The 24,197-nt window shown below is 37.5% G+C and overlaps 1 protein-coding gene across 1 annotated transcript in view; it reads left to right on the forward strand.

The window, feature by feature from the left end:
* Positions 1-867: 867 nt before the first annotated feature.
* PARP4 (poly(ADP-ribose) polymerase family member 4) overlaps positions 868-24,197 on the forward strand; it is a 43,761-nt gene continuing 20,431 nt past the window's right edge. Inside the window, exons 1-19 of the mRNA XM_065730083.1 lie at positions 868-1,034; positions 2,127-2,259; positions 3,789-3,984; positions 4,940-5,063; positions 6,136-6,205; positions 6,783-6,896; positions 7,524-7,673; positions 8,827-8,964; positions 10,826-10,999; positions 13,474-13,634; positions 14,380-14,517; positions 16,357-16,455; positions 16,670-16,853; positions 17,253-17,415; positions 17,957-18,081; positions 19,712-19,843; positions 20,062-20,148; positions 20,592-20,756; positions 21,618-21,664. Of these exons, the coding sequence (XP_065586155.1) occupies positions 2,134-2,259; positions 3,789-3,984; positions 4,940-5,063; positions 6,136-6,205; positions 6,783-6,896; positions 7,524-7,673; positions 8,827-8,964; positions 10,826-10,999; positions 13,474-13,634; positions 14,380-14,517; positions 16,357-16,455; positions 16,670-16,853; positions 17,253-17,415; positions 17,957-18,081; positions 19,712-19,843; positions 20,062-20,148; positions 20,592-20,756; positions 21,618-21,664 (2,393 nt within the window). The 5' untranslated portion in view covers positions 868-1,034; positions 2,127-2,133. The remainder of the gene's footprint in view (positions 1,035-2,126; positions 2,260-3,788; positions 3,985-4,939; positions 5,064-6,135; positions 6,206-6,782; positions 6,897-7,523; positions 7,674-8,826; positions 8,965-10,825; positions 11,000-13,473; positions 13,635-14,379; positions 14,518-16,356; positions 16,456-16,669; positions 16,854-17,252; positions 17,416-17,956; positions 18,082-19,711; positions 19,844-20,061; positions 20,149-20,591; positions 20,757-21,617; positions 21,665-24,197) is intronic.

Raw genomic sequence — 24,197 nt, forward strand, 5'->3', positions numbered from 1 at the left:
TCCCATTGCCTTTCCTACACTTAGGCCAGTTATGAATATATATATCACCTGCAGAGTGTTCCTGAAGCTGGATTCTGCGTTAAAAATGGGAAACTACAGTGCTGGGGGAAAAAAAAAAAAAACCACACAAGGATTTCTACCCCTGCCTTTTCAGACACAACATCCCATTTAATGCATTAACACCCTCATTGTGAAATTTCAGTATTCCTGCATGCTGCAGACCCACGTTGAGTTCCAGGTTGTTTGCAGTCTATTCTTGGATGAGAAAAAAATTTCTCTTTGGCTCTCTTCTCCAGTTAAAAATGTAATCTATCACTAACGATGATCCCAAACTTGCAAACTGCTGATGTACTTGTGTGAAATTATTTTGAGGTCCACCAACATAAATTGAAATTGTGAGAAATAAACCAGCAATGCTTGTCAGCAACTCTCTGTCATATAACTTCTTATCTAGTGCTGCGTCAGCACCTTATTCCAGTTAGAAAGGTGTTTACCATTCTTCACACGCACATTAAATATAGTTGTTTTCCATTCTGATTTTGAATTTTGGAAACTTTGCAGTTCAAGAAGAGTAAAGACAAACGCTTTGCTAAAAATCATTGAGAAGTTTGATTCTCAGAGGAAACTGGCTAAAGAGAAGCTAACATTGGGCAGCAGCATTCAGCAGCAATGAGAGGGAATAAAGCCCTCTTTTGCTCATTGGAGAGAAAAGCTGCTGGCTACAGGCTGAATAGGTTTCTGCTTTACTTTCTGCTGGCTGGAGGGTGCTCCAGAGTTCACTTGCGCATTAACAGTGAGTTTCCTCCTCCCTCGAGTGCCGGAAGTGTTAGTGTTCCTTACTCTGCAGTAGACTGCCCGTCACTTGGTTTATTTATTCAACAGGGTCGCAACTGCTGCCACTGTCCTTTTGGGTGATGTACAGGTGGGTGTGAGCTGCCCTAACCCATCGTCCCTCCCTACACCCAGGCTCTTCAGTTTCACCGCACTCTGCTGGGGACGGAGAAGGTCCTTCAGGCAGGGAGCTGCCTGAGCGGGTGAGTGAAGCCATTTTTCACCCAAAATGTAAAGAGGGAAGTGGGATCAGGGGTCATCAGATAGCTCTCATGCTGGGAGAAGTTACAGGGTTTGTTTGCTGGTTGGGGGGAGCTTCACTTTGCAGGCAAACGTTGAGGAAGTGAATCTGCCCTTCCCTCAAGTTTATGCTTTCCGCATACCAGCTCACTGAAGGTTTATTTACAGATCACTTCTCTCAGTATTTTTTCTTAGTTCTTAGCAGTGTAACCTTCATAAGCAAATTTAATATAAAATACTTTTGTGGAGTTTTGCACTACAAGTAACTCAGTTGTTTCTTGTGTATCAGAGTGAGATACGCTGTACTGGCAGGGCTTGTGATAGCTTGTATGTATTTCAGTACCCCCCTAATAATCTTTTGGTTTAAGCTGTGCAAATAGAATCTATTATTTCCTGAGGATACAGCTTCTGATGAAACTTCAGGAGTGTCCAGAATCTGCTGTCTAGTGCATGCAGTGATCAGTGCCAAAGGAGGTAGTGCCCAGATCCATACTGTACTCTTCATATGGGAAGCTTTTGGCAACGGCACATTTTCTTTTCTGTATTACTCAAATTAATCTACTTGAGCTAAGTTATAAGTCTGCATCTTAAAAATCGTTACCATCTCAGATAACGTAGTATCTTGTGAAAAACTCTCCCTTTAAATATGGAAAGAAGAGTTACAGGCTTCTTTTTTTGTGTGGGGGGGGAGCACAGAGTACTTTATTGACACATGTACTGCTAATACCAGGCAATAAAACACTAGAGGCACAAAATATAAATATATAACAGTTTAATGTGCCCTTTGATCCTTGAGCTGCTGTATGCCTCACCTAAATGCATGTTGCTGGTTCTCTCCAATGTGTAGGGTAGTAGATGATTTGAACCCTTCCTATAGCTCAGATTATACAGGCATATATACAAATGCAATAGTGTTGATGTTCTAGGATTTCTTGAAACCCTATATTCAAATGAATTTTGTTGCTCTCTCTCCATAACTAACTACTTAGGTGGATAATAGGAATTAAAGATTTCTTAGCCAAAACAAAGAAACAAACCCTTTTCTGTTTTAACAGGAGAGATATGGCAATCTTTGCAAACTGTGTGTTCTTTATTAAAGTGAAGTACTTACCCATTCAGAAGAAGAACAGCCTGAAAGCATGCATAACAGAAAATGGCGGAGTAATAAATTTTGTGCTTAATCACAAGGTAAGTTCTCGATTTATTTCTGAGATCTCAGAAGGAAAATACCAAGTGTTGAAGTGGTATAGAGTTTTAATTGTGCCTCATTTAGAGAAATATTTCTCTGTTCAGTGTTTCACTGCAAATATTCTGCTTAGGTTCCTAATTCATCTATCTCTGTAGTACTGAAATGTTTCATTAAAAATAAATAAAAAAATAAGAGCCATATTCTTTCTACAAAAGAACCAGGAAGAGTTCTTTCCTGTGTAACTAGGAAATGAAGCATGTTATTGTGGCTGTTACCCAAATGTCCCTTGAACAAACAGCCATAGAGCATCAACTGTCTCTCTAGGAAGCTTGTTCCAGTATTTGTCCACCCTCATGGTACTGAAATGTCTCCTAATGCCCAGTCTGACCTTCCCCTGGCACAGCTTTCTGCTGCTCCCTGAAGCAGAGCCCAGCATCTCCCTCTGCTTCCCCTCCTAAGGGAGCTGCAGAGAGAAATGAGGTCACATCTTGGCCTCCTCCAGACCAGACAACCTAGGTGTCCTCTGCTTCTCCAACCAGGACATACCTCCAGCTCTTTTAACAGACGGTTGTGTACTGAAGGACCTTCATATTGTTTTAAAATTGTGGGACCCAGAACTGCATGCAGCATATGCCACTGCAGCACTAAGTACAGCAGGAGAATCACCTCTTCTGACCAGCTGGCCATTCTGTGCTTAATGCCCCCCAGATTGCATTTGGCTGCCAGGGCACACTGCTGTCACAACCAGCATCCCAGGTCCCTTCCTACTGAACTACTCTCCAGCCACTCAGCTCCAGTCTGTACTTGTGCCCTCATTATCCATCCCAGATGCAGCACCTGGCTTTTACCCTTGTTGAGTTTCATGCCATTCATTGTTGACTGCCCAACACTCCAATGTATCCCCCTGCAAGACCTCATCCCTCCAGCAAGTCAACAGTGCCTGCTAGTTTAGTATCATCAGTAGACTTGCTGAGGATGTATTTCACTCCTGCATCCAGATAGATCATTGACGAACAGCACTGACATAAATACAATGAGTACAATGAGGTGGTAGCTGGTGCATTTCAGTAGTGGTGACAGCAACAGTGGGCTGCCTCTGCTGGTGCAGATTTTAACAAGTGCAACATGTAGGCTCTTGTTCATTGCTGGCAAAAATGCATAGCTCATGGTGGTGACCATGTTGAAAAACAATGCTTCGTAGCTGAGAATTTGTTCTATCAAATAGTATTATTGTGCTCCTTGTATTTGCTTTCGTGGAAATAAATAGGAGGCATTACTTCTGAAGCAACTTACACATATTTTAGTTTATCTGAACTCTCATCTGAAAGAATCCTCTTTTTGCTGACTGTGGAGGAAATACTGTCCCTAAATTAAATGTTTCCATTCAAATATGGTCCAAAAAGCTTGTGTTTTTGAATGTTCCATTTAGACTCTAGGATTTTACCAGCATGAATTGCAAATAAACAATATTTGGATTAACACTGTAGTTTTATGTGCATAACAATTCCAATTGTAACTTGTCTTTCAGTGTACACATGTTCTTGTGGATAATGCCAATATCCTCAGTCATCACTATCTAAAAATTACTCAGAAATATCAGCTGCCTGTTTTACATGTAGATTTTGTCTGGAAATCAGTTGAAAATGGGAAGCTTTTAATAACTGATGCATATGAGATTAATAAATCACAAAGCAACATTTCTAACCAATGGTCAAGTGGACACGGTAGGTGTATTTTGCATGGTTTATGCATTTATCTGTTAGCTTGGGAAAGAATGTTTTAGAAACTCAATATTTCAAATACAATTTTAAGACATAAGCAGCCATGGATATTGAGGGTAAAGTTGACATAAACACATTTTTTTTCTGAAAATAAAAGTGGAAATATGTTGGAGGAATTAATCCTAAAAACCATTTCCAAATGCTTGAAGGATAAGAAAATCAAGGGTTACTTGAATGGATTCACCAAGGAGAAGTCGTGCCTAGATAACTTGATAAAGTTCTAAAATGAAATGATTGGCCTTGTAAATGAAAGTTGAGCAGTGGATGTTGTCTGTCTGGACATCAGTAAGGCCTTTGACACTGCTTCCTATAAGATTCTCAAAAGGAAGCTGTTGAGTTATCACCTGGATGGTGAGGTGAATTGAAAACCGGATGACCAGGCCTGAAGGAACTGTGATGCAAAGTCTTGATGGAGGCCTGTAAGGAGCAGAGTGCCCCAGAGGTCAGTACTGAGTCCAGTCCTCTTCAGCACCTTCATTATTGACCTAGATGATGGGGCAGAATGTATCCTCAACTAGTTTGCTGATTACACAAAACTAAGAGGAATGTCTGATAGACCAGAGGATCATACTGTCATCCAGGAAGACCTGAACAGATTGGAGAAACAGGCTGACAGGAACCTCAGGTTCAATAAGCCTGCACTTGAGGAGGAAGAACCTGGTGCACCAGTATGTGCTGTGAGTCACCCAGCTGGAAAACAGCTTTGCAGAAGAGAACCCAGGGTGCTGGTGCACAACAAGTTGAACAATAGCCAGCAATATGCCCTTGCTGCCAAGAAGGCTAACAGTATTCTTGGCTGCATCAGGCGAAGTATCACCAGCAGATCAAGGCAGGTGGTCTTAAGTTATGTTAAATTAGTGAAACACTTTATTGTATGAAGTAAATGTTTTGTTTGCAGGTTTGGAAGACCTGTCTTATTCTGAAAATAAAATTGCCACAAATCAAAATGAAAGCAATGACTCCAGTCTTACCGATATAGGAGAAAGTGGCCAGAGAACTGAATTCGAAGGGGGAACTCTCAGGTAAAATAATACAAATTAATAGATGCATATTGATACAGCTATGTAGATAATTATGTAAAAGAAAAAAAATAGACATTCCAATCTGTTTCAGTGTCAGAGATGATTCATCACCTTAAAAACAGTGCAGTAGAAGAAAAAGCTATCTTTTTTTTCATTTTCCATGTGTATGAATTTATAACTGCTTCTGTTTGTGTTGGTTTTTGTTTTGTTTTTTACCTTTGAATCCAATTGTGGAAAATGATTTTGCATTTTTTCCTCTCAGTAAAAATCTACATTTCAGCTTCAACCAATTCAGGATGTGTTTATCACCACATTTTTTTTCCCTTTCTTTGTTCACATGGATTTTTATTTGCAACCCAGTCCAGTTCATTTGTTTTGAGAAGTCATGAGAATCTCCCTCTCCCATGAAAACTTGGGGGAGTTGAAAGTCAAGATTCCAAACCCTGCAATTCTGTGATCATGAGATTGCTGTTAGTTCATAGGAAAAGAGTACTGTTACAGCTGTTTCTAATTATTGAACTAAAGGCTCAGACCCAGCTCCAACACTCCTGTTTTTAAATCTATTAATAAAATGCAGCTGTCACTTTCAGAGACTGCTATTCAGTGCTAGAGAAGGTACTTAGCTACTCTGGGAACATACTAGAATTTATACTTGATCTAAATGTTCTGATGATTAATTATATGATTACATGTACATATCCTAATGTGAAAGCCAAGAATGAGAGCTTAGCATTGAATACCACAGATAGCTGAAGTTGACCAAGCTGTTAAAAGAATTGACGTGCAATCGATCAGCGGAAGTGTACTCTGTTGCTTCTAAAGTGTTTCTAAAGAGTGAGGACTGAAATCTTGTTATCATCTTCAAGTTCACACTGGAAACATGGGCCTACTTGTGTGGGTCAGCAGCTCGTCAGTGCAGGATTTTGTCAAAACTTTCTGTTGTTATTTTGTGGCTTAAAAAATAATTTTATTTTCTTCTATAAATTCTTACTGTAGAGTGCGATGTTGCATTCTGCAGTAGCACAGTAGTTACTGGGTACATGTGGTTTTTATTGTTCTGGTTCCATTCCAGATTTTACAGTGAAGATGCTCCATTTTATCCTCAAGATTTTGAAGTTGCAAAATACAATGTCCTTGAAAAAGTAAGCTTTTCTCTTGCTGTGAAACAGTGTAGGAGAATCAGTAGATGCGTAGAAGTTTTGCAGTTTCACACATCAGCAGTAACTCTTTTATGTTATCATGTTCTGCAATGCAAAGAGCAGAACTGAAAAGAGCTTCAGTGCTTTCTCTCTTTCAGAGCAGCCTAATTCTACCAAAATAAAACTTACTCTGTTATCACTGTAGTATTCTCACCCAGTTATTGCAGTAGAATAACACATACATGCTTCTGGCTAGATATATTTTATTATGGCTGTTATGTACTAAATCTAATTTAAGCATTAATCATTTTTTATTAAAAATCTTTTGAAACACAACATTGCTGGAACTGTACTTCAGTCAGTACAGTGAAACCATGAAAGGAACTTCTGCTTATTACTATGACAGGAAAAAAAAACAGAATAATTTTGCTTATTTTCTTAGCCATCGTATGGTTCTAAGTGGGTTGAAAAATTAAGTAGGATGTGGGAAAGTAAGTGTTGCAATATCATGTGAATATCATTTGAATGAAACATGCCTATGTGTTAAATTGAGGGTTGGGGTCTTCATCTCTCCATTCAGATTAACTCCAAGGAAAGCAAAGATTTTGTGGTTATTGAATTACATTGTTCTCAAGAACAGCATGAGTTTCTGTTTCGATTATATGCACACTTCAGTGCTTCAAGTGGAACCAAGGTATGAGCAATTTATTGGCATTACCTGCTTGTTTCTTTGTAAACACTAAACAGTCCTGTCCTGGAGAGCTCTAGATGTTCTTCACTTTTACTTGCAGGCTGATTCTTACACATACATAGTAAGAGGATATTCTCTTAGCATTAAAATAAGAGGTTTGGTTCATACTTGGCACCTTTACTCTGTGTGTCTGCTTGCAATCCCTCAGAACAACTGTTTGGGTACTTGGCAGAAACACAGCAAGATCCCGGATGCACCTACCTCATATACTCATATACAGGCTCCTGCTAACATCTAAACTGTATGTTCAGTTGCTAAAACGCTACAAAGGATGATAGTCTGGACATGCTCTTGAGAGTCAAAGGAGGATGCATTTGGAGTTGCTCAATTAATTGAAAAAGTTTTTCCATCACACGTTTAGGTGAAACTATCTTGTCACTGTCAGGATTTGTATATGGAGCTCCATGCTTGACCCATGAGCCCTCACAGAAGTAGTGCCTTGCTGTCAGCCTGATAAATCACATCCCAAAAGCTGTGTGGATTTGTCAACTCTTAGTGTAGCATCTGGTAAATTATTTCTGCAAGACTGTACATAGTTTCTCCATCTAACTTAATTCTTTTGATTTTCAGAAAAATAAACAATTCATAATAAATAAAACTGCTGAAGAAATAAGAGAAAACTATGATATGCTTGTTGCAAACCTGAAGAGCCAGAATTTCCGGCTCAGAGAAACTTTTCCACCAGAAGCAGAATGTTTAGCTTCTACAAAATTACAAAAGGTCGGTACAGTTTGTGTGTTAATACTTTTCTGTCCTTAGTTATTTGATGTTTCTAGTTTTCTGAATGTGATAAACATTTTACTACAGTGATACAGTCATATGTTAAAGGAAATGATTCATATGCAAGTGTTCTGATTTTTTAGGAATATTGACTAAATGTTCCAAGTAGTTAAACACACTGAAAGCAAATACAATCATATTCATTATAGTTTTTATTCTCAGTAGGTCCATTACCTACTGAAAAAAAAAGTTATGTATTAATATAGCTACCAGATTTCTTGTCATGTATGACTTTGCCAAATCATTTTGCAAACTATATGGATATCATAAGCTCTGTGTAGATGTTGTTAAAATCAATAACAGAAGTCCAGAAATGGCAACAGCTGCTGAATTCTGCTCTCTAAAGTAGTTTTCAGTCAAAGTTTACTGCTGTTCAAAATGGTTGCAGTGTGACAGATTTTTTTTTCTGTTTACTTCCTCACTGTACTTCATCTACTTCTTTCTTCCGTCATGGCTAACTTATGTTTTAGAGCACAACTGGAAGATAGATTAGGCCCACATATATGTCATCTAGTGATCTCAGGGGCCATATGGTTTATGAACAAGTTATGTTGTGTATCTGAATGTGTGATGATTGTTTAACGACATCAAGTTTAATGGTAGTTGCTGGAGCTGAAGAATAGTGATGAAAAGATCAAGTAAATATTTTAACAGTGCTGCTCAGATCAGAAAATCTGTTTTCTTTCTGGATGTATGATTTGCAATGATATTCATGGCACTTCTATTCTCCTTTTGATTTACTGCTACAATTTTTTATCTCCAGTGTTTATATCTGTTCTTTTAAAATCTGTGTAAAAATACTAGGCCATTATACCTGATACTACAGTGTAATGATAAAGATATCAAACAAAGAAAATTCTGTCATCTGCAACATGTTATATCTGAAATTTCAGAAAGAAAAATCATGGCCACGTGCCTGCCATGTTCTCCACTTCAAAGAATTTATTAAGACAAACCTTCCCTTCAAGTTGATGGGACTGAAGCTATTAAATTAAGCATTAATGTGTATTGCAAACTGTATTGTTTATGACAACAGGGAAGTTCTCACATTACATCTTTGTCTTTCCACTGATTTGTGTTTGTTTTACTACAGTTACTTTTAGAAGAATCCATAAATTCAAGTGCTGTATGTCAGGAAGTTAGTGATTTTGTGGAGTTGATCTGGGCAGAAGCTATTGGCCACCTGGATAGTCTACTGCTTGAATCAGTGAACAACATAAGCCTAAATGATGTAAGTTAATTCTTGTTACTCCATGAGAACAGAATACATGAATGCTATTCTAAGAAACTTTTCCCCAGCAAAGAAGAATGTTGTGTTTCACATTGGAACTGGTAATTACAGTGAGTACTCCTCTACTTCAACACATTCATGCTTCAGAAATCTTTATGTCCAATTTTGCTTTAGAATTAAGACACTAAAAGCATACTATACTCCCTGGAGCAGATGGCTAACTTTTCCATTTTATAGTAATTTACACAGTTTTTATTGAAGGATCACTTACGTGCAATAAATCAAGTCCAGTAAGAAGATAGTTACAGAAAACAGTGCACAATAGCAGTTTATTGTCTCCTGCCAATATACTTAAACCGTATTTCAGTCAGCCACTCTTTAGCATGAGAAAAATCATTTTAATTGTAGTCCATACATGTACTATCAGACAACACATATTATTAACATATAATTAACTTTTGTTAAGTTTTTCAAGTAGTACAACTGTTATTGAGAGTAATTACTTATCCATCCCTTGTTGACTCAATGGTTCATTTAATCCTGTTTTCCCACATACCTCAGTGGTATTCCCTTCCCTCCTAGACATTTAGGAGTCTAGTGTTTATTCATTTAACTTAAATTCATATAATTTAAGTCATGGCTTCTTAAGACTGTAACTTTGTTAATTTCTGTTACTACTGAAGGTAAAACTATCTGGAAATTACGTTGATTTTAAACTGGAAAAATTTCGCCAGTAGAAGTTCTCTAATTCTAGAATGATTTTTTTCCGTAATACTAAGACATAAGACACTTGATTATCTTCAATTGATTTATGTAGGAGAATATTCCATTCATTTTTTGATATGGAAGTATACATTTATGTCGGTTCTGATGGGTAAGTAGAATATTAGCATTGTTTTATACATTTACTCAGAGACAGTAGTAAGTGCACTTCATAGAACAGTAAAGACAGAAAGGAAATTCTGCGTGGTGGATGCTTTGTATGAGGTGTGATTATCAAGATCCCTACTATATTTCAAATTGATGACATGTCATAAATATTTGACAATTTAATTAAAAAAACATTCAAGCATTGGTAGTTTTTTGAAAAAGCTGAATCACAGAAGTGCAGTCCAATGCATCGGTCTATAAGAATATACTAAAACAGTTTTCACTACCTTTTCCCCCTTATAATTAGTTGGCAAGATAAATAGCATTTGTGTAGAATGGAAAAAACCTCTGGATTTTTGTAACAAGGAAGTGTTTTGCTGATCAGTTAGACTGATCCTCCAATTTTTCTGAAGGCCTTTATGAGGCTGAGTCCAGCCTTAGGTCAGTATTGAACTGCAGTAAGACTACTGTGCATCCTCCAGTGACAGTATTTTACTAGGAGTTGCCAATAGTTCATGTAAATTAAAAAGCACTTTGCCTTTCCCCTCCAGCCCCAAGAAAATGAAAAAAAAGACAGTATTCTGTGAAAAATTCCTAATTGAGAATGAATATACAGAGACACAAGCAAGTCTATATCCTACCTGTCTAGACAAACAGTCTAAAATTATTCATTAGATTATTTTTTCATCACTAGTTTGCATTGTATAAATGGTACTTCTGCTCAGCTTTACCCAATTAGGATAAACCAGTGCACTTAGAAATTTATCAATAAATTTATTATCATCTAATTTCTCCACTTATTTCAACAATACATTAAAGCTAACAATGTGATTGACATAACGTCAAGGATAGTTATCTTACAACATAATCCCCTAAGAGTTAAAGTTCTACTTCACTATGGAATTCATTGACCCATCTTTAGTAATTATTGCTTTGTGCTTTTTCATTAATTTTGTAATGTTTTTCAGTGCAGTAATCTCTTCTTTTATAGGTGAGCAAAGCAGAAGGCATTTTGCTTCAGGTAAAGAATGCACTGAATGAGGGAGCTGATGAGGCAGCACTACGAGAGATGATGATGGAATTCTATCAGCTTATACGTCATAAAACCGAAATAGACTACTTAGTTTCCAAAAGGCTGTTATCTAGGAAACAAGATCTGTGCCAGGTAACTTTTCCAGACTGCTAGTAAGCCCCAGTCTGCAATGTTACGCCGTTACTGAACACATTCAGTTGACAAATTGGCAGGATATTTTGCATTGCACAACTAGCCAGTCAGTCAGTTAAAAATAAATAAATAAACAAATTATTGAAATCATAGAATTATTAAGGTTGGAAAAGACCACTAAGATCATCCAGTACAACCACCAACCCATCCCCACCACGGCTACTAACCATGTCCCTCTTATCTTGAAAATCTCCAACGGTGGTGATCCCACCACCTCCCTGGACTGCTTCACCATTTTTTCTGAGAATAAATTTTCTGTAATATCCAACCTGGACCTCCCCTCATGCAACTTGAGGCCATTCCCTCTTGTCCCATTGCTAGTTGCCTGGGAAAAGAGGCTGACCCCCATCTCCCCATAATCTCCTTTCCAGAGAGCAGTAAGGTCTCCCCTGAGCCTCCTCCAGATGAAACGATCCCAGTTCCTTCAGCTGCTCCCCGAAAGATTTGTGCTCCAGATTCTTTACCAGCTTCATTGTCCTTTGGGCATACTCCAGGACCTCAAATTCTTTTGCATAGTGAGGGGCCCAAAACTGAACACAGTACTTGAGGTGCAGCCTCACCCGTGCTGAGTACAGGAGTACTATCAACTCCCATGTGGAATCTTGCAAACAGAATAACATTCATGGAGGGAACTGAACTCACTATGTGGAAGAGGAAGGTCAATTTCCATCTGGATGGTGATAGCTTCCACTGCAATTGTGAATAGCCTCTTCAGCTGGATTAAATGAGACAAAGAACTGACATTTATCATCCTGTTGACACTGACAACCATCCAGCATATACACAATCAGTTTCTATTGTCTATTGTAAACTATATACAAATTGAACTTTCTTTGTTCCAGTTTGTGCCCGTTGTCCTGTTGCTGGGCACCGCCAAAAGGAGCACAGTCCCATTTTCTTGACACCTGCCCACTAGATATTTATAAGCATTGATATGATCCCCCTTCAATCTTCTCCAGACTAAACAGTCCCAGGCCTCTCAGCCTTTCATCCTAACTGAGATGCTCCAGGCCCCTGATCATCTTTGTAACCCTCCACTGGACTCTCTCCAGTAGTTCTGTCTGTTCAGAAACAGTTTCTAGAGATAATTTAAAGTTAATTATCCCTGTACACTTTGTTCTGTTCCTACATTTATAACACAAACAGCCTAGGGGAGTTCCCTGCACTGCACGCAGCATCTATCACTAGGTCTAAGCACAGCTGCTCTGCCTAGGGGCATCTCTAAGGATCTCTCCCACAGCTCCTGCTCCTGTGTTGATTTGTCACTTACTTCATTTTTAAGCTGCTTAGGAGTTCAGTCAATCGAGCACTCAGCTACTCTGCTGCAAATCAGTCCATTTGCAGAAAGTAGCTGAGAAATTCTCCTGCCCAGGGGACTGACAACAAGGTATACTGAGTGTGCACACAAATGCAGCCCTTGCACCCAGCAGCTATGAGGGCAGAGCCAGGGCTGGAGTGAAAGTGAGCAAGGCCAGGGCAGTCACTCCACTGACAGGGGCACAGTCCCACAGCTCCCAATTAGGGTGAGCAGAGCAGCTGATGGCGATTACTGGTGACATTAACCAGGGTCAGGCAGGCCTCACTGTCTGTCTGGTCCGAGGTCAGACAAGGAACTGAAGTCCACAGGGTCTGGATCTGAACATATCTGCAGTGGAGAAGGGCACTCAGGGCCCTGACGCTGATCTCACACTCAAAGCTATAGAGCACACTGGAATTTTCTTCCTTGTAATGCAGTTATAATGTAAATTCCATAGTTTATGCAGCAATATCTCTTGGTTTTGGCAAAGGATACCCAGAAGTTTATCTTCTCTAAGTTACAAAAAATTAAGTGGAAAGGAAGAAGAGAGGAGGCTCTTCAATGTTCTAAAAGAATAAATATTAATAGTGCTTTTAACATTAGAAACCTTTTGAGAATGAAAACCTTTTGATACTTTTGATATAAAAAAAATTGCTATGTCTCATTAAGCTTTGCTATGACTCAGTGAAGTATAGCATGATTTTGTTTTGTTTGTTTGATGTCTTTGTTTCTCCTGATCTGAGAAAATTATGCACAAACTGGACTGTGGTATCAGGGACAACATGACAAGTTTGCAGCCTAAATAAAAATTGCCTCAGAAGCAAAAGCAAAATGGTATCCAAGCACGAATACTGTTTTGCAGAGCTGTCATGAACAGTCTCCATCCAGACTTTGATTTGCAGTTGTACATAATTTATCACTGCTATCATACACTTTTTTATTCTGATTTGTTTTTGTGGGATTTTGTTCCACTTTTTTATCTAGTAAGTGGAAATGTCCTTTTGTGTGTTCTTTTCATTATTACTGCACCAACACTGTATATAATTCTAGTCTGTGTTGTGTGTTTTCTTAATTAAAATGTATCAAATATTCATAAATTTCTGTCTTCATTTCCTAGCTCATGCGAGACATGCTTAATATACGGGAAACAAGTATGTCATGCCCAAACCCATCATCTCATGCCAAATACCAGGCCCTGAGGTGCAAGATTGATGCTGTTGATCCAATGAGTGATGAATTTCTCAGTGTTGAAAGACAAGTGTTAAAAAACAATTACAAGTGAGTGTTTAATAGTTACACATGATTCTAGTAGCATGCAAGTTATAATGCACAAAATACTTCTAAGCAGAACTGAATTATCAGGTTCTGTTACTTTGTAGTGTTGATTAAGCTAATAGGATTGCAGAGCAAGCGTTTTTATCATAACCTATGCTAGCAACAAATGGAAGTTGAAAAAATGGAAAATGTTCATATTCTATTTTTCTTGTCTTTTTAATTATGAAAAGCTGTCTATTTATAGGAGCCATTTGAATAAGGTATTTTTCTTCTAGTTTTGTTCACTTTCCTTCTCAATATTTATTCCCAAGTGTTTTACAAAGTATCTGGAAAGTAAAAGTTATTAATAGTAATTCATGCTTAGAAAACCATACACTGGTTTTTCTGTGTATTATTAGAATATACTCGTCATGGGGCACCGAGTCATCTTTTGATTATCTGCATGATTTGCTGTCTCTTTTCAGTTAGTTTTCAGTTGTATGTAAAATGCATATTTCAGGAAAGTTATTCTGTTATTCTGTATTGTGCCTATAATTCTACCTAATGTTCTTGATGCTGGCTTCTGACAGGGTACCTGTCTTTTTTAGATGAACTAATGAAATTAATTAAATTTAAAAATGGATAAACATGGAGAAATAAAGAGAATGTGGTTCTAGAAATGGAATAATCTATGTTTAGGTCATTAATACATAGAGTAATGAATTCAGTTACACATTTTCTAAATCAGAGATCATTTCAACTTTCACAGTGGCTGTTCAGTGAAAATTTTACAAGTATATAGGATTGGCAGAGTAAGTGAAACAGCAGAATTTCTGGGCAGTCTTGGGAACGTTCGGTCTTTATTCCATGCATCGTCTGTTCGCAATTTCATGGGAATCCTTTCCAGGTAAAAATTTACATTGCCTTTTTTTTTGTGTGTGTGTGTGTGTGTGTGTGACATTGGATACTTTTTTATTATATTCAATTCAGCATATTTTTATTTTTTAAAATGCTTTTTATTAAGCTGTTTTGAATTATGTTTAACCTAATTTTTACTGTTAACATTTATATGAGTGCTTATGTACTTCTGCAGACCTGTGGAAGGAAAATCAATCTTTTGTAATTACCCTACAGCTTGATTAGCATTGAGATAGAGCTATTTGATTACACTGAGGAGTGGAGTTTAAATCCAGGTGAAAGATGACAAAATTGAGGGATTAGGAGAATAATGGCCATGTGGATAATTTATTCTATTTTAGGAAATAAATCCATTGATGGTGTCCTCCATCTATACATTATTTGTTAGAACACAACCAGAGGAGGGCCACAAAAATGACCCAAAGGATGGAACACCTCCCCTACAAGGACAGGACAGAGCGGGGGATGTTTAGCCTGTAGAAGAGAAGGCTTTTGGGAGACTTGAGAGTGACCTTTCATAATCTAAAGGGGAGCTACAGGAAAGAAGGGGACAGACTCTTTAGCAGGGTATGTTGTGATAGGACAAGGGGAAATGGTTTCCAACTAAAAGAGGGAAGACTTACAGTGCACATAAAGAAAAAGGTTTGACAAGGCATTGAACAGGTTGCTCACAGAGGTGGTGGATACCTGATCCCTGGAGGTATTCGAGGTCAGGCTGGATGTGGCTCTGAGCACCTGATGGAGCTGTAGGCATCCCTGTTCACTGCAGGGGAGTTGGACCAGATGGACTTTAAAGGTCCCTTCCAACTCAGATGATTCTATGATTCGCCTGTGACCACTTTAAATTATATATTTTTAGATTATGATAATTTCTTGCTATAATAGAATATCCAGTTGTATTACCAAATTCTAGGAATTCACTCAGGCTTGGTAATAATATTCATAGCTATAATACAATACAAGTTGCCTTCATCAGCATGTTATGCAAGGACTGCCAGCCAGTGAAAATTTAAGAATGCTGAAAAAAATGTGTGATACATAGTACTATCGAAGTTGAAATTACCTCAAAAGTCATATTAGCATTTTTTTTCCTTCTATTGCATGTTTTGTAAGTGACAAAACAGTGGAACTTAGTTAAATATTTTGTCTTTTTACATACTTGATATCTAAAAGGCTTTGTGTGAGGATCAATCAGCAGCAAATCATATATCTCTTGAACAATCTAAAGATGGAATTACTACACTGATAGATCTGAAGATCAAACAATGGAGAAGTTTCCAAGCATTCATTCCCCACGACCTTAAAAAAATCACTCTTTCTTTTACTTTGGTTTATAAATTTCATGCAGGTTATTTGAAATTAATACAGCATATTTACTAGGAATGTGGAACTTGTGTTCAAGAAACATATAGGTGTGGTACAAAGGGACATGGTTTAGTCAGGAAATACTGGTGATAGGTGGATGGTTGGACTAGATGATCTTGGAGGTCTTTTTCAACCTTAATGATTCTATGATGCTATGAACTACTCATCTAATAACTCATCTGAAAAACAATTTTGAGTATTTGAATGAATCTGGGAAACGTGTTGTTTTCTGTTAAATGAAAAAAGCAGTCTTCACTGCTGATATAATCAGTGTCTTGATGGTTCATATGGCTTTGGGATTTTTATGTTGATGAATATACTGTATTTTCTTTGAGTCACTATCGTTTCTGTAAGGTGTACTTTGATTTAACCCCCTGTGGTTCACAACTGCACAATGTGCGCCCACACACTTTATGCAAAAGCATTTTGAACTCCATTAATTGTGTGACTTTTTTCTCTTTAGAGGACTCCTGATGCCAAAAGTGGTTGTTGAAGATCATGGTGTGGAAAGAACTGACACTGGAAATCTGGGAAGCGGCATTTACTTCAGTGACTCTGTTAGGTCTGAATAATGACAATATATTTTTACTTTATCCTTTGTGTATTGCTTTTACAAAAAAGAATGAAGTAGGTATAATGTCTAATACTCTCAAAGTAGTTTAATTATATTTTTTCCTGTTCATCTGTTCAGAAGTACTTGTGTATCCCTAAACTCTGATGATGCTTACATCAATATCAACTGTAGTAACATACGCATGATCTTTCTTTGCATATAGTGCCAGTGTTAAGTATTCTTCACCCAGTGAAATGGATGGAACCCGACTCCTGGCAGTTTGTGATGTGGCACTTGGATCCTGCTTAGATCTGCATGAACGAGATTTTTCATTAAATGCTGCACCATCAGGTTACAGCAGTGTCCATGGAGTCCGTAAAACAGCAGACATCTCTTCAGACTTTGAGGTACTAACCCTACTGTGCTGTGTACTTGAAAAAAAATACAACTGTGATTTTTTATACCATTGATAGATATTAGAATTAGTATAACCTGTATATCTCAGTTCAGACACTAAATCACAAGATAGTAAAACATAAAATCATTTTTGTCTGGTTTACAACTAAGGCTGCGAGTTATTAGTCATAAAGAGATTTGAAGTTCCTGCTGGAAAGTAATACTTAACATATTATTATTCTTTATTTATTATCCTGTAAATATCTAATCTGTGATACTGAAATGATTATTTATCTTCTTATTTATAAAAGCGATGTCATTTAGGCTTGCCTCATAATAGATTGACGTTTTTTAAAATATTATCTTGAGCTTTGTTCTTGTCATAAAATACCTTTCTTTGTTTCTACCAGGATGATGAATTTGTTGTGTACAAAACCACACAGGTTAAAATTAGATATGTTGTTAAGTTTCGCCTTGCTGAAGATCAAATAAAACAATTTCAGCCTAGAACCGGGGTGGAAACTGAGCAAGATGATACCGAATCAGAGTCACAGTGTCATTCACAGAATGAGAGTAAGAAATTATTTTCTGTTTGTATATTAACTTGCTGCCAGCATTCCCTATATACTTATCATAAATCCTTCTAGACTTCTTGCATGCAGCTAACTTATTAAACAATAATCTGTAGTTTATTTGTGGATGTTACTAAATTAGTCAATACTACATGGCATCTGGGTAGCATCTGTTTAACAGATTTCCTTATAGGTCGATTTACCAGCAGTCGTTGCAACTCCTGTCATAGTGTGTTTCAAGAGAAGCACAGGAAGCACTTCTGCATAAATCATCAAATGGTCTTTTAATAATTCAAATGCAACTTTCTAAACAAAGACTGTGTAACACCTTAAAGACATATCACGAGCTCTTGATCCCTTAGACAGGATACAGATCAATAGTGCAATGCAAGTGTTCATGACAGAAAAGGAGTGTTACTTTCAATTTATGAGTTCTGAATTGCATAAACAAACGTGGGCCATTAATATAGGATTACTATCAAACTTGCTTCCCAAATGTGTACTTAAAAGAATAACGTTATAACATATTGTACACTCTTTAGGCTATGAATTACCCAGTGCAGATATTTCAAAAACAGTGAAAACTGGTCTTCAAGACAGACAGGGAAATCCTGTTCCTCTGAAAAGTGTTCATATCAAGGCAAGGATAATAGACTTTGTAGCCCAGGTAAAGTATGCTATTTATTGTCTTTTGTCAGCCCTGAAAAATTATTTCGGTTGTTAAATAGTGCTTTAATAATTAAAAAAAAAGAAAAAAGAAGAGGCAATTCAATCTTAAAAAAAAGGAGAGTCTTGAAACTGAGTGGAAACTGTTTTTATTCTTAGAGATGTATAGTAAAACAAGTGCCAAAAGCTCTTTGATCTGTGAAAGTCTTGGCTTTTTTCTATTTTTCTGTCTCCCACAACTGTAGAGAAACTTTCCACAGTAGCATATTCATTCTGTTCCCTTCTAAAGACCTTCTTGATGAACTATTTGTCACCTGCAACTGGTGAGAAATACCTAGCATGATTAAAGATTTCTGGAGATATACTTGTATGTTTTGGCTTTCCTGTGATTAGAAAACCTGAATTAGCTGTTGCAAGTAAAAGATCAAGTAAAACACAAAATAAATTGCAATTCTAGCTTTAAAATTAGCTAATAAGAGTTAACCAGGCTGGCTAAAATAAGAGCCCATGGTGTGGATTGGTTTTGTCTTTCTTTTTTTCTGGTAGATATGCCCTAAGGACACATTCCGTCATGTCACTTGCCTTTTTCTATCCTGAGGCATAATTCCACACTCTACCCCTGCAACTGAGTTCTGCCCGGAGCACTCTTCATCATGCTAAAGCTATAGTTCTACTGAGTTCTGTCATTTGTGTCTCTGCACAAGAATCTGTGTTCAGGGGTTTCCAGAGCTAAAGTAGACTCATAAGAACAAATCGTGTTTTCTTTTTTCCTGAAGCCTTAAAAAGGAAAGCAGAGGAAAAACAGGAGAGAAAAGAGTTTAAAGAATTATTGTCGCATGAGCCAGTGCTTAAATTTTTCTGACACTCACAACTGTTGTCTGATTCTGTTTTTCTGAAGGAGCATTATGTTTTTGTTTGTTTGTTTGTTTAGCTTCCTATGGAATTAATTACTTTAGAGTATCATCTGTTCTATGGCCCAGTCCACCAAAGCAAAAAAGCAACCTATAAAGCTGGGGTACAAAGCATAAACCAGAAATGATGAGATGACAAAGGGCAATAACGGCAGCAGACAGGAATGAGGAATTCCTGGTTTTGTTTAGGATACAGAGGAAGTAAATGGAAGAGCAGATGTGAGAAGAAAGTCAGATGCAATCTGTTACCTCAGAGACAGAAATTCTGTCACTAGAGGATAGACGCTACACTTGTAGAATTACTTATTTGCAGGCAATACCTTGGCAGCTCCAGCTCTGCTAGTACATCAGATAACTTTTATAAGGTCATGGTTTACACTTCTTTTGGAAAAGGTTTGATTAAAGATTTAGAGAGTAAAAATTCTGCAGCTCCTTGAATGTTTGAGTTATCTATCTGTCAAGCACTGGTGAATGTTAAACCTTAGTTTCACAGAATCACAGAATCATAGGGGTTGGAAGGGACCTCGTGAAATCATCGAGACCAACCCCCCTGCCAAAGCAGGTTCCCTACACCAGGTAACCTACACCAGCTTTCTAATGTATAAATAAGTCTTCAGATTGTGGCATACGTATTGGTATCTTGCAATACAGTTATTCTGTAAAACTGAAGGCATTGTTGTTTTTACATTATAGAATTGTGAAAAAAAATGTTCATTTCAGGTAGTGATGTTTCAGACCTACACCAATCAAAACAGTAGTCCAATTGAAGCTAAGTATGTTTTTCCTTTGGATGATAAAGCTGCTGTTTGTGGATTTGAAGCTTTTGTCAATGGAACACACATCATTGGGCAGGTAAAATGTTACTGTACAGTGCCTTTGAAGCAGTTGCAAGATTTGAAGGCACTTGTTTAGGGATGAAGATGTGCAATACTAATATTAATTTTGTTTTCTCTCAAGTTCTTTTTGTTATGACTTGATTGAATTTCAAGGTAGTCATGTCACGTAGGAGAGTATTGGCTAAGTTTCTGTATACAGTGATGAAAGCACTCATTTTGGAAGATCTTTCATAGGTTAAAGAAAAGAGCCAAGCACACAGAGAATATCGTGAAGCTATTAGTCACGGTGATGGAGCTTATCTAATGGACCAGGATGCACCGGTATGTTAGAAATCATGGTTTCCTACCAATCTGAAGACACAATGTCACATTACAGATAGATAATCTGAATCTTTTCTGTGTCACGTTTTTGTTGGGAAGCTACACGTTCAATCCTTTTAAAAAACTACTACTATTTCTTTAAATATGCAGCACACCTTATATAAAATAGGTATTTCTATCCAAGAGATAAGCTTTGTTACAAAATCATAACTTTTTGTTTTAATAACAGACTTTCAAATTCAGTTATTTTTTATCAAGTCTGCCCAGAAATCTTAAATAGATATTAAAGTTTAACATCCCTTAATATCATTTTACATTACCCTTCTGCAAAAACAAGTGGTAGGATTTGGATTCAATGTGCCTAACCACCAATTAAATTATTGTTTTGGACAACATGGGCTTTAATAATGTCATTAAAGATAATCTTTTCTTTCTTTTTTTAGGATATTTTTGTAATAACTGTTGGAAATATAAGTCCAAACTCTACAGTACTGATCAAAATCACCTATATCACTGAACTGCGTTGCCAGAATGGTTGTATCACCTTTCATATGCCTGCTTCTGTGTCACCATGGCAACAGGACAGAGCATTGAATGAAAACACACAGGTTTGTTAAAATTCAATCTTGAAATAGCATCTTCTTTTGAAGCAAAAAAATTGTGCCTAGGGGATTGCAGTTATGCAAGAGTAAGTTCATGATTGTTTGCCTTTTAATTTCTTCTCTTTTTACTAAAAGATAATCATTTGTCTCACTCTTGTCATAACAAGAGTGTTAAAAAGCAGTGTGAACACAAACTTGGGAATGATACAATTGATGAAAAGCCTGTAGTATCTCTAAGGATTTATTTATTCCTGCAATCCTTCAGAAGTTGGAACATTTTTAAGCTAGACTTTGTATTTTGAGTTATCTGCTGTATCTGTGCTTCTGTTCCTCCTTTAAAGGGCTTGAGTAAATTAGGCATTGTGAATCTCCATCATTAAGCAGCAGCTGAGCATCTGCTGAACATGCTCTTTTATCCTTCTTGTTTCACCGACGAGGTTTCCCCATCTGTTTCTTTGCATGTCCCTGATGGCTCAAGAACTGTACAGGTGGGAGGGGAGGTCATCTCTGTTTAAATGCTGGCAAGGAGCCAGAGGTGGCCCTGGAGGTCCTAGTCCCCATGGGATGATATAGCTGTGTCATATGTCTGACTGTTCTACAGTCATGCCTTCTGCTTCAGAGCTGTATTATTGTAAGTTCTGAAGTTCATTGTGTGTCCGAGAGAGAAGCATGTGCACATTCATCTGAATTTTAGCTGCAATGATACTCAGATGACATGGCAGTATGAATGATCAAAGTAAAGAAGGGTCCAGGCAATTCCAATTCAGTGATACAATAAGAGAAAGGAGCTCCAGCTGGACAGAACTATCAGGAATTAGGTACCAATATTTCATAACTGGTGCAATATAAGATTTTTTTCTTTTGTAGGATACAATAAAAAAGATTTGTGTTAAGCAAGTAGAAACACTGAAGAAGTAAGTTGCTCTAATTGATATTTTATTTATTATACCTTTCCTACATCATTCAGTTAAAATGTCTACATTTAACAGTGTTCTATTTATATTGAAATTTGCATTGAGAGACTAGTTTAATTTCATCTTTCATTCTAATCTGTTTTTATACTTAGATAGGTAATATCATAAATACTTCCCTTTGAATCATAAACATTTCTGCTATTAAGGATTATACGCAATTCTCAAGTCACAAAGCTTAACGAGCCTACATGGTCTTCATATTTTCGGTGTTGTTGCACTTAACGTTTTAGACTTTGCACTTGTGTTTTAAATTAAAAACTACAATTATCTGAAACTATGATCTGTTGTCAAAGTAAGATTTCTTGTAAACAAAATGTTGTAACTTTATCCCAGTAATGCTTCTGCATAAGGCCATCCTCCATCAAAACTACAAAGAATGCAGGTATTAATAAATTTTAAAACTTACAATATTCAGGGAATCGAATTTTCCTTACTGATAGCACATGAAAAGAACTTTTCAGGAGCATGTCCTTGTTTCTTCTCTGTTCTATCTGCAAAGCTGGCACAAAGCCACATCCGTTGCAATCTTCTCAAATTGTATTTAATCCTGAAATAGTGCTCCCTATTATTATTATGCTTTTATTCAGTACAATAACTGTTGGTTAGTGGAAATACTGTACTGACTGGCTAAAGATTTAGTGCTATTTCTGGCATAAATATATCAGGAATAAATTTACAAGTTCTTATAAGACACATCCTGTTGTAGAAAAGCTATTAAAAATAATGATTTAATTTAATTTTAATGTAAAAGGATAATTCACCTAGAAAATATAATTAAAGACTGGGAACACCTGAAAACAATTATTGTGTGAGGACTGAGATCAGGTGTCACTACCTCCCTCTTTCCACTATCGGGTCCTAGAATCAGTAGTACAAAGACATTTGAGTTAGCTGCAAACATTTATATAACCCTTAATAATATATGTTTTTCTGGCTTCAGTCTGGTTCTGCAGCTACTCTGGGACTGTGCATACTCACTGTACATTTGATCCACAAGCATCTTAAGGATAATGGAGATGTGACTATAAATAGAAAATGAGTACTCATACACTATGCAGAGGATACACAAATTCATCGTACATTCGATAATACCAAGGTTAGGACTCTTAAGTAGTCAAGAATATTTTTTAATAGGGACTCATTCAACAAAAGCTTTGTAAGACTGACTAATGCAAGACTATATACAGAGGAAATAGTTGCAGCCCTATATACCTACATCTTGGGAGATTATATTCTGGAATATAGTGACTATCTATAACCCAGGATTGTGGTGAGTAAGCAACCTGGAATGTACAACCTTTGTGATAATATGGCAGAAACAGCTAATGCAATCCCAGCATATACTAACAAAGTAATGAAGAGGGAAAACAAACTTACTTTATGAGGCCAGACTGGCTGCTATTGGCAAAATGCCAATCTGAAGACCTTAAAAAGTACAAAACAAACAAACAAACCACCACCACCAAAACCAGCCTGAAGTCCTTACGCATTTGGCTCCAGCTACAAACTGGGAGGTGATTCCATGACATTGTATGCCATCTTGTGATTTGCATGCATCTCATTTGTTGTTTTCTGTGATTCCACCTATCAAGTTGCTTTTTGACGTCATTACAGAAAGAAGGAAAGACTGAAAGTTCAAGTTGAATTAAAAATAAATATAGTCTTAGCAGTGAAGGGTTATTGGAGCAGTTAGACAGAGGAATATGATGAACTTGCCTTCTCTGAAAACTAGTTTGATGGCCTCTTAAGAGGTTTTGCTTTTAACCTATATTCACTATTGCCCATAGTGAATCAGCATGGTCACCCTTTGGGTATTCTTGGGACAGAAACTTGTCTAAGTGGTTCAGTATTCTTCATTCCATCCCGACAGTTAAATAGGACAGGAAACGTAGCTCATTCTCATAGAAATGTCCTGGCATGCAGATTAAACATCATCAGTTGGGTGGAGAGGAACCTTATGAGGTTCAACTGGGTGACCAGACAGGTAGATGAGGGAAAGGCTGTTGATGTAGTCTACCTGGACTTCAGCAAGGCCTTTGACAGAGTCTCCCACAGTATTCTCCTAAGGAAACTGGCAGCCCGTGGTGTGGACAGGTTCACTCTTCTCTGGGTGGAGAACTGGCTGGAGGGCCGTGCCCAGAGGGTAGTGGTTAATGGAGTTAAGTCCAGCTGGCGTCCTGTAACGAGTGGTGTCCCCCAAGGGTCAGTTTTGGGGCCCATCTTGTTTAATATCTTTATTGATGACCTAGACGAGGGAATTGAGTGTATGCTCAGTAAGTTTGCAGATGACACAAAGCTGGGAGGATGTGTCAAACTGCCTGAGGGTAGGGAGGCCCTTCAGAGGGATTTGGATAGGCTGAACAGCTGGGCTGAGCTCAATGGGATGAGGTTCAATAAGGCCAAGTGCCGGGTCCTGCACTTTGGCCACAATAACCCCATGCAATGCTATAGGCTTGGGGCAGAATGGCTTGAA

This window comes from Cyrtonyx montezumae, unplaced genomic scaffold (genome assembly GCF_038088225.1).
Source record: "Cyrtonyx montezumae isolate F1298 unplaced genomic scaffold, pur_monq_1.0 scaffold_12, whole genome shotgun sequence".
NCBI lineage: Eukaryota > Metazoa > Chordata > Aves > Galliformes > Odontophoridae > Cyrtonyx > Cyrtonyx montezumae.